At 40.2% G+C, this 18,151-nt stretch overlaps 1 protein-coding gene, 1 long non-coding RNA gene and 1 pseudogene across 4 annotated transcripts; 1 reads left to right on the top strand and 2 right to left on the bottom strand.

Moving 5' to 3' along the window:
- Positions 1 to 2,699: 2,699 nt before the first annotated feature.
- On the bottom strand, positions 2,700 to 6,153 carry LOC148718579 (neuroligin-3-like). The gene is made up of 2 exons (XM_088741611.1): positions 5,903 to 6,153; positions 2,700 to 5,772 (listed from the first exon to the last, which is right to left on the bottom strand). The coding sequence occupies exon 2, from the start codon at positions 3,602 to 3,604 to the stop codon at positions 2,963 to 2,965; it is 642 nt and encodes a 213-aa protein (XP_088597737.1). The 5' UTR covers positions 3,605 to 5,772; positions 5,903 to 6,153; the 3' UTR covers positions 2,700 to 2,962.
- A 292-nt stretch (positions 6,154 to 6,445) lies between these two features.
- LOC148718578 (uncharacterized) lies at positions 6,446 to 8,314 on the top strand (annotated as a pseudogene). The gene is made up of 3 exons (XR_015994154.1): positions 6,446 to 6,763; positions 6,878 to 6,980; positions 7,107 to 8,314. The product of XR_015994154.1 is annotated as an uncharacterized LOC148718578 (transcript).
- Positions 8,315 to 10,212: 1,898 nt separating this feature from the next.
- LOC148718577 (uncharacterized) lies at positions 10,213 to 16,698 on the bottom strand. 2 transcript variants are annotated; one of them, XR_015994160.1, is made up of 2 exons: positions 13,425 to 16,698; positions 10,213 to 13,084 (listed from the first exon to the last, which is right to left on the bottom strand). It is a non-coding gene; the product is annotated as an uncharacterized LOC148718577 (long non-coding RNA). The 2 variants fall into 2 exon arrangements; XR_015994159.1 differs by having other exon boundaries at positions 13,547 to 16,698.
- Between the last annotated feature and the right edge of the window lie 1,453 nt (positions 16,699 to 18,151).

Genomic DNA, 18,151 nt, shown 5'->3' with positions numbered 1-18,151 from the left:
AAGAATGCCAATTCCCGCAAAATGGAAAATGACTTAAATCATCTGTGGAAAATGTCAGTGTTATTAAGTATCAAATGTTTCTCTAATGAATCGCCCTGTATGACAGAAGTCCAATTTCTCTGTCCATCCGCGACAGGTGGTTACCAAATTTTCTTCCCTTTTGATCATTTTCTGAATAATTTGATAGCTCATCGCTTTTAGTTTATCGAAATACTACTCGAATTTGACGTAGTTTGAAACCAAATTCAGCATGAACTAATAGCATGTTGACGTCACAAATTTTGCATCTTGAGAATATCTTATCTCAATGTTTCATGACCGGCAATCGCAATACGTAACCTTGGCCATAGTCCATACCGCTTTTCGATGGACTGCTGCCAGAGAAAAATAATCACAAAAACCCATTCGGCAAAAAGGACTAATATCCCAGTGAGACAAAAAGAAACTCAGAGTACAGGACTGGGGATTATTTTCTCGCCTATGAAGGGTGGAAACAACCTCGTTCCCAGAGCCTTTTCCCCCAGCTAAGGGAAAAAGCCCTGGGAACGAGGTTGGAGTGGAAAGGGGCGGTCGAAAGATTTTTCCCGAGCTTCGCTCTCGGAAAACATTTCGCATCTTAGAATAGATTTTGTCCGTGGAAAAATATCCGAGCATATTTTCGCGCTGATTGGAGGCTGCTGCTTATTTTGAGGGGGGCATTGGAGTCTATAAGAAACCGCAAAATCGTAGAAAAAAATCGTCTGAAACCTCAAAAAAATTAGATCAAAACTGCATGCGAAACCTCGCGCAAAACCGCCAAAACCGATAAATTTCCGCATCCCAGTTATCAAGACCTTAATCGATCCGATACGATGGTGACAAATGGAGCTTACAGAGGTTTCGCAGCTATTCGATATCAGTGGAGGCGCATAATTTCCGCTCAGATGGAAGAGAAACTGGATACCAAATCCGAAAACCCGTCAGTATTTTTTACAAAAACCGAAAATCAAAAGCTAGAATAAGGAAAATTCGCAACCCGCAATGGACACAAAAACCGAAAAACTGAAATTTCTTAGTACAAAAAACCGAAAAATCAATCTAAAAAAGTAGTCAAAACCGCAAAACCGAAATTTCCAATGCCCCCCTCTATCTTACAATAGGTTTATTAGCATATAACATCTATCCTACCCTGCCAAAGTTTTCTTCCTCCTTCTCTCGATATTAAAGATTTCAACTACAGTAACCTAATCACTATTCAAAAACGTAACAATCAGCCGTTGTGCATGAGCACGTGCAATGCGTGCCGCACGTGCAATGCGTGCTGCACGTGCAATGCGTGCCGCACGTGCAATGCGTGCCGCACGTGCAATGCGCATCTTAATACGAAAAGCGTGTTAACACGCATGAATTTTAGGAAAACTTACAAATTGAAAGGATAAGAAAAAAATGTGTAGTTTTAAAACAACAACCATGAAGTAAAAGCCAAGCCGATTACAATATGATAACACAAGGTTTGATGCAAAAGACTTTCGGTCTCGTTATGATTCAAAATCCACTTCAAAAATAATCGTTGATTAACACAGAAAAAAGTTCAATGGTTTAAACTATTGGACTTTAGTATAATTTCAGAGCTGAGCAAAGAGTTTCCAGCAATCTGATTGGTCGAGCGGTTCCTTATATGACGCTTTAGTATATGGCTGTGTCTCACAAGGACTGGAAACTACCGAATTCACGAATTTGATTGGCTAAAATCAATATTGAAAACGGTCTAGATTTTCCCATCTAGACTGGCATCTAGACTGGTCTAGAAAAAAAAGGTACAAAGAATATAAAAAATTGGCATACAAGACACAGCCATATAATAAATACCTTATTAACCGAGCTAGGTCGGTCTGTATGGGAGAATCTCGACCTCGGTCAAGATTCTCCCATGCAGACCTCCCGCTCGGTCAATAAGAACTAAATAAAAACCGCTCCACGCGGTTTATATAAAATGTTAGTATAATTTCAGAGCTGAGCAAAGAGTTTCCAGCAATCTGATTGGTCGAGCGGTTAGTTATATGACGCTATATAAACCGCTCCACGCGGTTTATTAAAAAATGTTAAAACTAGATGTTAATAAATGTCACTAAAATGTTATGATTTTAGAAATTTCTTTGTTGTTGAGCTCTGAAATAATACTAAAACAGTTATTCCCCTCAGGTTCGGTGAATATTGTCGAATAATCCCCGAGAGGAAGTCGAGGGGATTATTCGCGGCATAGCAACAAACTTCAGATCCCTTTTTATAAGTCCGCGAACGGTCAACGAACCTTTGCCTATAGAGAAGTTTCACTATTAAATTCCCCGAGTAGTGACCTAGTAATCTTGCCTTCAGTAAAGTCACTGAAACATTCTTTGAAGGACTCACTAAAAGGGGCACATTTATAGTCTTTGTATGATACCCATTGGACATTTGTGATTGTAAACTGTTTACCATTGTAAATAGTTGCTGAAAAGTATGTACAGGAGTAATTATTAAAGTTCATTCATTCATTCATTAGACGATATTCACCTCGCCTTCGACGAATAATTGTTAAAGATAGACAGATAGATAGATAGATGGGGGGCTGGTATCCAGGCAATCTGAAGGGGCTGGTATCCAGGCAATCTGAAGGGGCCCTGATTCAAAAGCGAACAATACTGTCGTAGAAATGACTAATTATGTATAGAAACTGGAAGTTATAAAAACTTGTAATTTTTAATTCGATGTTCAAATCTGCAAGGACTCAGCTCGCTTGATGGCTTGAGGCAAAGAATTAAATAAAGTCGACCAGAGTATATAAATTTATTTTCAGTCTTTCCCAGGCTTAGCTTTTGTCTGGGTCGATCGATATCTACCTTCCTGCTTCTGTTATTATGGGTGGAATCGATTGGTTATTCTGGATTAAAAAAAAAAACAAAATCACCAGGTTTTCTAGCCCTAGACTCAATCGAGAGGCAAATCAGTTAAAAATTGTCAAAGCAAGAGCTAGCAAAACATTAATAAATACTTCCCCGGTATCTTTCGCACCAGCACTGGTGGTTGTTGTACCAAAGGTTACTTGAGTAAGTTTAGGATGATAATTGTTCCAAAAAGCCATTCGGCGAGGAGCGAATGAAAAAGCCATCTTGGATTTGCTGTCAACTCGAAGGTAAGCTCTGTGATTTGAGTTGTACTTCTCCCAAGTAACACCGCTTACCGGCAGCGGTGTTGGATCGCCATACTTAGCAAAGTTGGTATACAGTGCCATGATTGTCAAACTGATGTATTTGTCAACGTCATTATAGAACGGTAACGTCAGAGGTGCGCCAAAGTCAAAAGGCACGTTTTCGTCATGGGCCACACCCATCCACTCCGGAGTGGCACTCGCTGTCTTTGAACGGTGAGCGAACTCGTACATGTAAACTGGCGCGTATTTGCTGTGAATATCGGCCACCTCATGACTCGGTGCAAAGAATATGTAATCCCCAATAAGGTCAATAAGCTGGCTTCTCATTGCGTATTTGTCACTGTTGTCAGGCCATGGGGTGTACATGAATTCCAGGGCGTCTGCGATGAGGACAGCGGTTTCGTTTCTAGAGACAACCTGTGCGGAAGTCATCATTGACTCTGATGATGACTTCCGCACAGGTTGTCGAAACGTCAGTCACTACCACCGACAACAGTCCTTCTCAGGACTACACTCACCCGGACGATCAGACTACACCTTCACAATATCCCTAGTCGTCACTTTTCTACTCAGCAGCTGAGTGTCGCGATATGGGGAGACGGAGCTATTTCGGTCACTCTTAGGAGTGAAGTTGAGGGTTCATTTATATCGTCAACTAACAGAGGATATCCCAGACGGATCCATCAAAACTGCAAAATTCGTCAAGTGATTACATTCACAGGTAACTGTATCATTGCTATGGGACACCAGCGTACAGCCATCTTTCGACCAGCCACCACCTCTAGAATTTCTAGATTGAAATAATTCGCTTACTGAACAGCCAAGTTAAATGATTGACTTAATCGTTCACTCACCCCTTAGACATATCTCTCAGCTACAATGCTCCATAGAAAAACTCAGAGATTGCCACCTACTACTACCACTGACGTTGGCATCAAAGTAATGAAAGTAACCAGGCTAAAAAGTGTAGAATTATAAATATGTATTGTTGCACTATAGGGCTATACAATTAACCTTCTCCTCAATGACTGTGATTTACGAGGGCTGAGTTAGCTGCGATTTTTAAAAGCTTTTGCACCTCAAATAAATATGACTGTTATTACTTACATGTTGTAATCCCAATAAATGCAAAGTACAGTACCTTGGGTCTCCCAAAAAGAAGAAATTTTAAATTAAACTGAGGTAAGCTTTTTATCGCCTTGTATTTTCTTCTCATAGCAGATGGAGTCAATGTAATGAACTTGACACTACCTGACTTACTCTTAAGATGTTTACTATTCAAGACAATGCATAATAATCTTCGTGTAAGTCGTTTAATCCTATCGCTTTTATGCCGGAAGCCTCCCAATAGGACACAGGTCGTGACCAGGGTCCAGTTGTATAAAGGACGGATACCGCTATCCAACGGATAAATCGCTGTTCAGCGGATAAGTGATAGCCTGAAACGCACTATGCCATCCACTAGATGCAGATTTATCCTGTGGATAGCGTTATCTAACCTTTAATAACCGCGTCCACATGGTCTAATGGCAGTGAAAGGCTCTACTAGCCCTTCACTGTCATTTTCGTACATACAGGGTAGTTTTACTGAGGAAAAATCTCACTTCTTTAGGCGGCCGCTTATGTAAGCGTGGACTGAATTCTGCTGCCTTAGAAATTTCATTGCCTGAATTTGCTCAGTATTGCTCAGAATCGCATAGCTTAAAGTAAACACGCGCTCTGATTGGTCAATACGTCAACCGGAAGAGAGGGTATTTAGCGTGGAATCGCCCTAACGCATAAAGCGATATAGCTGACGTGAGTCGCGAGCAAAAATTATTGTTACGAACGTAAATACAACTAGTGCTACGAAAATATGAACAAATATGAAGAAATTTATAGAAAACGAATGTCTCCCAAATTTTGAATTGAAATTGAAATTTTTAGAAAATTGGAGGAAACCACTCACGCTCAAAAGTACGAGAAAACGCATAGCAAAAAATCAAACTGCCAGAGACGAGGGAAGAAAGCCAAACGACAGTTCTCGCCGAGGAAAACCAAACAAGCGTTACGAAAGAAAACCAAAACAGGTATCAATGCCGAAAAGGGTCAAGCATCTTTTCCCGAAATCCGAACCATTGTAGCCTATACAGACGACGAACTGGCCTCTTTTAGATACAACGTGGTTTCAAAAAACACTAGACGGCAAATTCACGAATTCGAGTGGTCGCAAAACTGTCATCCAAGCGCTCAGTGATGATTTCGATCCAGTGGAGATATCAGAGCTCACTGGCCACTCCAATCCGGAATCCATATCCAGATACAGCGATAATCCTCTGGAAAAACAGCGGCGAATGTCGAATAAGTTGGCCGGTTTCAACCCACGCCAAGCACGACAACTACCAACGGCTATTCAAGTCATGCTTTACGGGAGATTGTTCTGAATAGCTCAGCCACGCCAAGCAACACAGCAGCTACTAGTGACCTTGACAGCAATGCCAGTCGTTCTAGTTACCTGATGGCAGGAGCAGTTGGCGGAATGTTTACTGGAGTAACTTTTAATAATTCTCCAGTAAATATTTCCATAAACTTTCAGTACAGCATTGACACCAACGAGCGACTCCCTGCGATGAAAGAAAAACAGTTAAAGTTGTGACTTTTAACTGAACTGTTTTTCACAAGAGTTTACCGAGAAATTCCAGTCTTTATCATTATATTTTGAATACACTTTTTTTACAACTGTAAAGCACTTACCGGTTTTTTGTAGATCTTGCTTCGATACCGGAACGCTTGAAATTTTCATTTCGCTTGAGGATTTGACCATTCAGTTGTCGATTGTCGGCGCCACATTCTGCCAAGGGGAGTGGTAGCAGGCAAATCTCTGTCTTAAATAACTCCGTATTGTGTACTTTAAGTTTTTTTACTGAAGATTGTAAAATGTGAGGCACCGCTTTCTCGACGAGTTTGAAATAAAAGTGGTTTTCATTCTAAAAATATCTTGTTTCCTCTATTTGCTAGATATTGACACCTGACTTTGAAAGGGTTTGCATTGTTTGCGCACTGGCGTGGCGCACAAAAATACAAAACATCTGGTTTCGCCAAGTGATTTGGTGGCTTTAGCTATGTGATGCAAGAAAAATTCTCGAGGTACAATTAAAATTGTCGACGGTTCAAACGTGAGCGACTTACCTTGCTTTCCATTCCCTTAAGGTGGCTCAATAGGGTTTTTTGGCCGGGCGAAGAATGGGTACGAAAATAGCGCGCCCTTTTAAATGGCATCAAATATGTAAACAAACATGGCGGCTTCACGCGAGTACACAATTTTTGTCACATAATCGCGAAGTTTACTTGACGAGAGTGAAACGGCATCGCTACTTTCCAGTAATGAGCACAATATTGACAGTGAAAGACCAGAAGTTTACACAACGCCTACACAACATCCGTAATGCGTCGGGTCGCTTTCGGAAAGTGGAAGTGATCGAAACCAGAAAAGAAACAAAAATAAAAAGGTTATACGGAGGGTTCAAAACGTGGAATGCCAAAAGGAAGCTCCAGTATGATAACATATCCATGGAAAACGAACCCCCAGCAATAAGAATGATACGAGCACGTGAGGTCAGTACATTTTTCTTTATTCGGAAGTCTTAATTTTTGGTAAGATTTTCCTGTCAAGCTTGTCCTAATTATCGACCTACCTGTTCTGTTGAATCCAACCCTGATTCCCATCAGCAGAATAAAGCTAAGAGGAAGGCGAACCTGCCACAAGGATCCAGACTGGTGGACTTAGAAACCCTTACAGATGGTCTGAAGGAATGTTTATTTTGTCATTACAGTAAATTCTCACTATTTTTAACTGCACTATAGCATATTTTACGCCATTATCATATAAAACAACTTAACAAATATTGTGGAGTCTTTTTTCCCTGTTAGTTTACAGTGTATTTTACAATATTTCTAGGCCCTTTGTCTTTTGGCAATGTTATTGAAGAACAGCACAGTGGCTTGGCAAGCACGTTTACTGTTATATGCAGCCAATGCAATGGGGGAAACACCATTAAAACATCAAAAGAGCACAGATCTGGTGCACGCGGTCCACTGACCTTTGATGTGAACACGAGAGCTGCCCTTGGCTGTTTACACACAGGAGTGGGCAACACCCATTTAAACAATTTACTTTCAATCCTCAATGTGCCTGCACTGAACTCATTGACTTTTAAAAATCGGGAAAGGGAAGCTGGAAAGGCAATAGAGTTAGTAGCAAAAAATAGTTGCCAGCAATTTCTAAACCTTGAATGAGAGAAGGCAATTGAAAATGGTAACAAGCCTGACCAGAACAATTTGGTACCTATTGCCTGTTCTTATGACATGGGGTGGCAGAAACGGGGGCGAGGTTTCAACTCTAAGACCGGACATGCTGCAGTCATGGGCCTTTCAACTGGTAAGGTCCTTGACTACACAACAAAAAATAAAATGTGCCACTCCTGTGACGAAGCTAAAAAGGCAGGAAAACAACCAAATGACCATGACTGTAGAAAAAAATCATTCAGGCTCTTCAAAGTCAATGGAGCCTTTAGCTGCAGTTGAACTTTTCAATAAGGTAACTAAATCAAATGTCAAATTTTCAATTTACACCGGGGATGATGATTCAATGACTGAATCTCACCCAGAGCAAAAGGTACCCTATGGTGTGGAAAAATGAAGTGATACAGTTCACATAAAAAGATCCCTTACAACACGCCTATACAACTTGAGCCAACGAAGTAAGTTCCCCAACAGTTCAGTGTTGTCACAGAAAGTCATAAATTACCTTGTCAAATCCTTTACATACTGTATTGCACAAAATAAGGGGGATGCTACAAACATGAAATCTGCAATTCAAAGCATTGTGCCTCATGCATTTGGTGACCACACTGGTTGTAGAGAAACATGGTGTAGATACATGAAAGACCCTTCTCATTATTGTCACAGAGATCTTCCCTATGGCAAAGACCTCCAAGGAGATAGCATTCAATCAACCCTGAAATCTCTCTTTGATGAATATAGCACAGACATTGTTATAAACAAACTTGCACCTGCAGCAAATCCTCAACGTAACGAGTCTCTGAACAGTGTGGTGGGCTCGAAGAACCCCAAAATTCGCTTTTACGGGGGAAGTGAAAGCAATGATTATAGTGTCCTGCATTGCCTCTCAAGTAAATTTAGGTTACAGGTAAATTCCTCAAACTCTAGCGTCACTTAACATAGAGCCAGGTCTTTTCTGTGTAGACCATAATACGAAAATGGACATGAAAAGTTCGAAGGACAAACAAAGGAAATCAACAGTTGCATTCAAACAACGTCTATCACAATTACACAAACACCAGATTTCAGAAACCTCGAAAAACGAGGGTAAAGAAGGTACCATGTAGGAAAGTGGCATTGGCCTGAACCTGAACTCTTCTGCGACAACATTGGAGTTGAACAATTCTGAACTTTCAATCACTGATCTTTATGATATAACCGCTGCTGTCACGAAACAACAAGAACAGTACGAAAATGCAGTTCCGAAATACACTTCGAGACCCACAGTTCAAAAGGAAAAATTTGATGACAGTAAATTTTATCACTTTGTTTTATTTGACATCGAGACAAATTCAACGGGAATATAAGCAGAAGTATGTCAGGTCGCTGCCGTGGATAGGTCAGCTAAACAATTCTCGTGCTACATTCTACCAACCAAAGACATAGATTCTCACGCGTCAAAGGTCAACAAACTTACAGTTAAAACTGTCAATGGAATCCGCCGACTTTTCAAAGATAATCGACTGGTAGAAGCCTTTGAGTTATCGCAAGTACTTAGGCAGTACTTAACTTTTTTGAGGGCTAGAATAGATTCAGCTTCAACACGATCCACAAAGCCTGTTTGCACAATCTTGGCTGGACACAACGCCGCCACATTTGATATTCCAATACTTCTTCGAAACGGTGGCGAAAATTTTATCGCGGAGCTCAGTTCCATCAGTTCCATCCGGTTTGCAGACACTCTGACACTGATGAAATCACTCATCAAAAGCAAGCACTCTTCCATCCAAAACGCAGAAGGTAAATTTCCAAAGCCTGGGCAGAGTTCTGTTTACGAACATTTATTTCAAACCACCTTTGATGCCCACGACGCCCTGGAGGACGTGATCGCTCTTCGAAGAATCTTGCTTTCGCCTAGGTTGGCTTTGTCTGATGAAATGCTGGTGAACAGAAGTTCTGTAATCTCTGTCAAGGACGCCGCCGAAGACCTGAAATATCTTGACAACCGTCATTAGAGACTCTTGTCTTTTCGAGGAAAGCTGTACAACCCAGGTCATGCGGATAGCCCAATAAAGCAAAGCATTGCCGAAAAAATTGCTGGCAGTGGCTTAAGATATGAGGATTTAAATAATTTGTACCAACGATTTGGACGGAAAGGTCTTGTGTGTATTTTGACGAGACCGCCATCGTCCAGTCGCTCATCGCTTCCAAGGGTCACAAACACGACGAGAATAGTCTCCGCAATTTTGAAACACTTCGAAGAGATTTCCAAGGATTCTGCGGCATAGTAAATTAAGGTATGTTCCCAACTGACTTTCAGGTCAAAAGCAGTTTGTACAAAAACGTCAAAGATAATGACCGCCCGTGTTTACACACTTCTTCTCGACAAAACCGCGTGGTTCGAAAGTTCGCGCATGCTTAAATAGCGATCTTGGCGAGTTCCTATTCTGATCACGTGGTTGTCATTGAGGTGAGAAAATAGAAAGTTCCCCCTCAGATTTCTCGTATTTCCTTCGGTGAAATTCCTTAAAATTTGGCAGAGATGTTATACCCTTTTAGTTTTCCTTGCTGTGAATTTATCAGAAAAATTTGTAGGACAGGTTTTTCGCTCAGCCAAAAAACAACAAAAATGTTAAAAGCGAAAAAACTACCTAAACAACCCCTATTTTTTTCGATTTCAAAAGTTTCGTCTTGTCAGACTCTACCCGGTCGGAGAATAATAGAAAATTTTACCGAAGGAAATTGAAGAAAATTGAAATCAAAGTCAAACAGACGTCAAAAAATGGCGATATTTGAGTAGTTTTAATTTGGGACTAAAAGCCTTGACTTCAGAGGTGACTGTTGTACAGCAAATTTAGGCCCTTGTTTTTTATGTTTCAGTAGCTTTGATTTGAAAAATAGCAAAAACAACGAGAAAAATTAACTTTCGATTGATGTCACTGGCGCGCGCTTCGTGATCTTGCATAACCCTATTGAGCCACCTTAACAATGACAGCTCTGACAGTTGACTTTAAAATGGCTTTCTTAAGGGCGCGCGTACGGAATAAAAACAAACAATAACATTGCCGTTTTAATTTCTTGTTTTCTTCTTTTTATTCTGTTATGCGATTCAAGAAAAATTCACTACCTGACTCGTGAATTCCACGTTAAATTTCACTTGAAAAATCGATACCGCACTCATCGCTTCGCGATTCGTGCGATATCGGTTTTTCGCGTGAACTTTAACGTGGAATTCACTCGTCAGGCAGTGAATTTTTCTATAGTATTGCTCAGTATTGCTCAGTATTGCTCAGTATTGACCGATATGTTTTGTCTAGGGACAAACAATAATGACAGTCACGGTAATCCTTCTAGCCGATGCAAACACCGTCGTCGGTTTTTTTCTCAAGCTCTTCATTGGTGATTTTTAATTACGAACGTGCGGGTATCACATGATGCAATTACCTGAACACCAACGAAAATGATCTTAACGGGGTTTTCGAGTTTCACGACAGGTGGATGGACCGAGCTGGCAATTATACGCGATATAGCGTTAGAACATAGCTAGCAGAGCCGCCCAATCAAATTCATTATACGTGAGCGTGCTCAAAATCCCGATAGTGCTAGATGATAGCGTCAGCAAATCCGACTTCACCAGAAAATTTTCTTTTCGCGCGAGCGGCCATTGTTAGCGCGGGGAAAAATAATATATTTCGCGACAATAACGGGTACAAACAGAAACTCGGCCCACTAGTCCGAAAATGAAGACAATGTTTCGACCTTTTCCCTTGGGTTAGAGTTCTTAAATGAGGCAGAAAAAGAGAAAAACAAAGGAAAAGGAGACTCGGCATCAGCGCCGTCACGATTCGCTTCAACTGATATTGTTGTCCATTTTTCGCGTCGGATTTGATGCACAATTCCACCGGCTATGTTCTAAAACAATTGGTTCATGCCTTCAGCTGTGCACTATCGAGTTATGGAGCACGTGGGAAGTTTGGAGAGCACTCAAGAAGCTAGAGTTGCCCTCGGCTATTGCCTCGGGCAACTCTTACGCTTCTTTCGTGCTCTCCAAACTTCCCGCGTGCTCCATCACTTGATAGTGCACGCTAAAGCATGAACCAATTGTTAATTAGACCGCTTACCAAATCGCTCATATGCACTGCAATAAAGATAAAATATTTTGCTCTTTCCATTCAGAGAGAATGGAAATGTACGACAAACGTGAGAATTACAGCAATGAAAGTGACAGTACGCACCTCTTCTGGGACAAAAATGGAGTTAAAGTCCTGAACTGATAAAAACTGGCTACTCTTGTTCCTGGATATAAAGAAATGGATCGGTGAAACAAATGAACCCAACAGAATACTTTTCGACTGAATGTCATAGAAACAAAACCAGAGAAATCACAACAACGAAACAACACAAAGCGGGACAAGTATAACAACTCAATCAGCGTCTGACGAAGCTTCATTTATGGGAAAGATCCTTGTGCCTCCAGCAAAATGCTACCGTTGTAAGATGAATAAGTTGAAAATATTTCGTTGTGAGGATGTGCGTAGAACAGATAATCTTACCGTGCAGTAGATTAGCTTCGTATATCTTCTTTCCGAGTAGGACTTTTACTTAACAATTGGTTCATGCTTTAGCGTGCGCTATCTAGTTATGGAGCACGCGGGAAGTTTGGAGAGCACGAAAGAAGCGTAAGAGTTGCCCGAGGCGATAGCCGAGGGCAACTCTAGCTTCTTTCGTGCTCTCCAAACTTCCCACGTGCTCCATAACTCGATAGTGCACAACTGAAAGCATGAACCAATTGTTTTAGAACATAGCCGGTGGAATTGTGCATCAAATGCGACGCGAAAAACGGACAACAATATCAGTTGAAGCGAATCGTGACGGCGCTGATGCCGAGTCTCCTTTTCCTTTGTTTTTCTCTTTTTCTGCCTCATTTAAGAACTCCAGCCCAAGGGAAAAGGTCCAAACATTGTCTTCGTTTTCGGACTAGTAGGCCGATTTTCTGTTTGTAACCATTATTGTCGCGAAATATATTATTTTTCGCGCTAACAATGGCCGCTCGCGCGAAAAAAAATTTCTGGCGAAGTCGGATTTGCTGACGCTATCAGCGTGCACTATCGAGATTTTGAGCAGGCTTGCGTTTAATGAATTTGATTGCGCGACTCTGCTAGCTATGTTCTAAATGTAATTATCAAATTTGCTTGCTTGCTTGTTGTTTTTTTCCCTTTTTTTAACATGCTTGATTACTTGTTTGAATGAAGATATTTGGATAATTACTGTACTGTTTGTTGAAAGATGGTTTTTTCGAGTGAATATTTCTTGCGGTAATTTGATAAACTGCCCTCCATTTTTAGCCCATCCTGGCGAAGAGAGGCGGCCATCCTTGTAATCTGAATAACTCCGCGGAAACACCAGAGGTTCTTGCAGATTGTCAAGAACAAGTCTTGTTTCCACTGCTAAAAAAACATAAGACATTGCAATAAATTTGACGTCGTTTTGAAGGGATTTCCCGCCTCTTTAAAGATATCTATCATTTGAAAGGAAGCTGTCGTTACTTATGTTATCTTTCACCACGCTCTGTCTGTCAATGTTTTCGAGTCCAGCGGCTGCCTGAAGTCCATAATCTTCGATTATTCTGGTCAAATCAGTTGTGGTGTTTTCGGTCTAGTAAAATAAGAATAAAATAACAAGTTGAAAAGTTTTCCAGAGTGCTGAATTACAATCGGCACTACGTTGAACAGGAAAGAACAAAATGGTTAATCAGCAGGATACCTGTTTAGTTAAAAGAAAATTTCGATTATGAAAAGTTCTAAGTTTCCTTTTTGCCTACTTTTGTTTCCTCAAAAAATTTGCTTCAACATATCAAATACGTTTTTGTAAATCTGGCATGAACCGTTATTTCTTAATGTTTTCATTTATACTTACTTATGCACAGCATTTGACCGTTGTGTTACTTTTAACTAAAATATGTTTTGCCTTGGCAGTGGTTCATTTTGTTACACACCCATGGCTTTGCTCTACAGTGGTGATTCCTGCATCTAAACTTTGAAAATACTTTGCGGCATTGCATATTGCAAATTGTTTCTGAACAATAGGTCTCTCGCAGATCATGAATAACACCCTTACAGCATCCCCAGTAAGTCTGATACGACAACCAGTGATCGATCCCACCACAAGTATATCGATGCCACCACAAGTATAATTCACGCAGTTCACCGATCCCGCCTAGCAACCTGTGTTGGAAGATCGACAAAAACATTCCAATGAGTGATCTTCCACTACAATGATAAAAAAGGGTAAAGGTGTCATCAATTTTTAAACTCGGTTAGACTGTCACAATTTTTTATAAAAAGATCGATTTAAAGAAAACGGAAGAGTATTTTCCAATCCATTGAAAAGCGTTCGACTAATGAGCGCCAAGAATGCTTAAATTTGCGTCGCTAAGTGACTTTGTTTGGAATATGAGAAATAAAAGATCATTAGTAGCTCGTAGACTCCCTGACTCATTATTACTAGTTATGTTTTTTTGGTGACTCACCAAGAAGCACTCTTGCTCACAGCTCAAAATGCATCCTCTTTTGGGTACTTGCAATTTTCTTAAATTGTTATTTACTATCACCGTATGTTGAACAACTTACTTGCTATTGACCTTTTAATGCGATTTCTTATTCTTGATTCTGTAGATATCAATTAAAAATAATAAAAAGCAGACAAAACTGAAAAAATGTTCAACGCTCATGATAGCCTGATGCATGCGATATTTACAATGATGAGCTTAACACTGAAACAAGTTAACTATACAAGATGGCATGGTGTTGATTCCTCTGCCCTTCTATAAGGGAAGAAGACACTGATCCTTCACCAATGATCACCTTACCTTCCAGGTGAGGAACCAGCAGGTAACTTTTCAAAGCAATATTCGATATTTTGCTACAGTTGGACTTGAGAGTAATAGAAGCCGCCAGTTCCTTCAAAATTACCTCTTCACAGTCTATCGGATTGTCCAACAGATTTTTTTAAACAAAAGCAAAAAATAAAAAAGCAAGGAGACATAAAAAGTGATAATCTTAGCCTGAAAAAGGCCTACTACAGCGGCAATAAAGGCGTTCTTATAGAATTATGGGGGAGGGGTGGGGTGGCTAAAGCTTTGATGATACAAAAACAAGCTTCAAATGAACTAAGCGTGCGAAAAGATTTAAACAAAAATATTTCTCACAAGATGTCGCGAAATCACTCCTTCGCTTAATACATTTTTGGGTACACCTATTCATTCGTAAAAATCAAAAATCAGTTGAGGAGAGAACACGTCTTTTAGGTTTCTCATCACAGAGATGTAGAGGCAGGATAAACAATAGATACGAGCAAATCTGCGAGTATCCAACGAATTTCGTCGTCAAACGCAAAATGTTGAACTTACAAGATATAGTTACCCGTATGCAAACTTACAGTACACGCAAGTTCCGTGGAAGATCAAAAACTTACTCAGATGACAAAGAAGATATCGCGTTACTTGAAAGATCTCTAAAACATGAAAACATATGGGTAACAAGGGGGTAAGTCTCTAGAGAAAGTGTAGTGCTGCGTCGGTGGGGGTAACAAAGTAATTTGGTTTTATCAACTAAGTTTATAATGTCACTTGGCCACCGTAAAGAGTTTAAAAGCTGTCTTACAACTCTTATAGCTGTCTAGCTTCTCGCCAGCAAACTTGGGGCCATATAAAGTTTTTTTTCAATTGACACATGAAAAAATTATTTCTTGTTGTCATGCTGTCACCAGTGAACCGCTATGTGACATCCAGTAAGACGTCTGCGATCATCAATTTACGGGAAACGTTCAGAGCTTCGATTGATATAAGAATACAGTCAAACTCGTTCAAGCGGTCCCGCACGGGGACCGGGGAATGGCTGGAATTAGGATATTATGAAAAAAAAAAAAAAAAGAAAGAAAAACTGATAAAAACGTCATTTATGCCATAATTGACCACTTAAAGTGCAAAACTCGCACAAAAAATAGTACCAATATTTATTTCGGAGATAGATATGGATTAAATTTTACTTGAAAGATTATTCTTAGTTGTACTTGAGTGGATATAGGCTGATAGTTTCGAAAGAAACTGTTTGGGGCTGCGTCGGTGGGAGTAACGAAATAATTTGGATATATCAACAAAGTTGAAGTGGTAAATTGGCCACCGTAACGATTACAAAAGCTGACGTTTCGAGCGTTAGCCCTTCGTCGGTACTTGGGTGGTCCCGTGACCGTTCAATTCAGGTGGAATACAATACAAACAGGCCGTTGGGACTAACAGGGGGGTTTCCGCCTAATAGAGGTGAAATTACAGTACGTAATTAAGGGGTTAAAATTTCGGGAATTCGAAAACCGATTGTGCAGTGTCGCTTAATACAGATTCCACTGTATAATGGACACTGGATACTATAGAGTGGCAGACGTCGGGCCAGATCCGAAATAACAAAGAAGCTGAAACAGAAATAAGCAGCGAATATTAGCATTTCCCCTCCATGTTGGAATTTCCACCTTATTCCAGCAAGCCTAACGCAGAACAATCTTAAAGCTACAAGCAGCTGCGTGCTCTAACTATCAAATCTAAAGCTTTACAAACGTAAAATCTGGTACCCTAAAACAAAATATAATTCATGAGAAAGCAAGCTCACAGATACTTAGTATCGTCAGGTAGTCGAACGGGAAGATTCTTGAGATTTCGCCCACTGCAATCGGCTAAGAGTCCTGGAAAACTTTGTTTTTGGTCTCCTGAACACTCACAGACTCCGCCACAAGGAAAATTGTCCGCCTTTACATACAAACTCCAGATCAACAGCAGTGAATAAAACCTAAGTGTTGTCAAGGTAAGCAGTATCAAAAGATTGTGCAGCAACTGAGTGCAATGTCAAAACAAATGAGTTACAGTTAACCGCGAGTATTTGGTTCGTTAGCCGAACAAAAATACTGGGTAATCCACGTGGTGCGTTAGAGCGCGGAATCTGAAAGTCTCCCGAGACGAAGAATTGTTTTTTGAGCCACGCATGAAAAGAAGTAAAATACATTTCTTCAACATTAGCAGAGCTCTGCGCACCTGATTCTTCTAGTCTTGAGTGCAGCTTGTTCAGAGCGCAAGCGAAATTAGGCCCGCGTCGCATTAGAGTTTTTTGTTTGTTTAATTTAAGCGAAAAGTCTGTCAGAAAGTAGCGCAAAATAAATGTGACCCCCCAATTTGAAAGACATGCCAATTTTTGCTAATCTTCAAAGGACCCCGATGTCCTGCCTCGGAGGCTTCCAAATTTTGGTTAAACAAATAATAAAGTTTTTTCAACCATTCAGCTGTCATTTTGTGCAAGATATGTCTGGAAAAAAATTCAGTGAGAAAAATACTTTAGTCTGCTTCTCTAGTTTGGCGCGCAGGATTTTCCTTGTCCATCGGACCCCTTTTCTTTCCAAGGAAACGAAAATCTGAGCGTTGCTTTTTTTCGAACGTCTGTGACTCGTTCCCTGGGCCCGGTTACTGACAGTAGTTCTTTCACCAGCAGATAGATTGTTCTCTCGCACTTGGTAATAAAATTGTCGCACTTTGCAACACCTGTCGGCACTTTGTAATAAGAAAGCTATCGCACTTTGCTATTATTATTATCATCGATATTACTATCATCATTAATATCGTTGTTGTTGTTATTATCTTCAGTACTGTTATAATTATTATTACTGATCCAACTAGTATCTGGAAAGTACGAATTCGAATCCCATCGAAGACTAATTTTTTATTTTCGTTTTTTAGGCTTCTTTTTCGCAATTGCTTTACTTGAAGAGCCATAATTGGAACAATTATGGCTCTTGCTTTTAAAAATTGAAGCTCACACGAGAGGATCATGGTTTTATTTGCTTTCAATTCGCAAATAAAAAAAATCTACTCTATTACAAATTGCTAAGTACAATAATGGTCTGTAATTACATAGAGCGGCAGCTTTCTTATTACATGCATTACTGGAAAGTGCGACAGATGTTTCAAAGAGGACAAGTATTCAAAGTCCAACGATTATTGCGGAGTGTGACGGAATATACAGCCTGAGTTCAAATCGACCGTGCCCAAATTAGTAATATGTTGGCGAGAAGTGCCAATGTTTTCCCGATAGAACCTCGTCCGGCGTGTCTTGTATCGCTTCGTTTTCTCCGCTTCGAATCGTTTAACACAATTGCTTCCCCTTTCTGTGAAGTGCATTGTCAGGTGAAATCTTCGAAAGCGTCCATAATACGTTGGCCACCTGTCCTAGAAGCTCGCCAAAACCACAAAACATCTTTATATTTCCATACTCCTCTACCTTATTTCAGTTAGCCTGAATAAAAATATCATGGGGAAAGAAGTTGGACCTTTGCTCTGGGCCGAGGTTAAAAGCTGCATTTTTACAGTCTTGGCTGCAGCGGCAAAGAGTTTGGCAACTTAACTGAAAAATAATTTTCAATGTAAAAAAAAAAAACTTTTAAGAGTAGAACTTATGTGCTTTGTTCAATTCTCAGAAAAGACTAATTGATCTCAACACACAAAGTAGGATGAACGCCTCCATTTTTAAATTATCAGAAGTGAACATTTTATTTCTTCATACGACATCCATATAATATCTGGCAAACAGGTTTTGAGAATACTCAAACTTCGCAAGTAGAAGCTGTTTTCGTGATCTAAACCCAAACTCTCATAACTGATTTAGAAGGGAAAGTGTGGCAATTAGA

Source organism: Stylophora pistillata, chromosome 12 (genome assembly GCF_964205215.1).
Source record: "Stylophora pistillata chromosome 12, jaStyPist1.2, whole genome shotgun sequence".
Classification (NCBI taxonomy): Eukaryota; Metazoa; Cnidaria; class Anthozoa; order Scleractinia; family Pocilloporidae; genus Stylophora; species Stylophora pistillata.
Note: the sequence above shows the minus strand (reverse complement) of the source record. Positions and strands in the feature narration are given on the sequence as shown.

Bases quoted from the DNA above. Each gene is read 5' to 3' on its own strand.
- LOC148718579 (XM_088741611.1), bottom strand. From the start codon at position 3,604: ATGATGACTTCCGCACAGGTTGTCTCTAGAAACGAAACCGCTGTCCTC.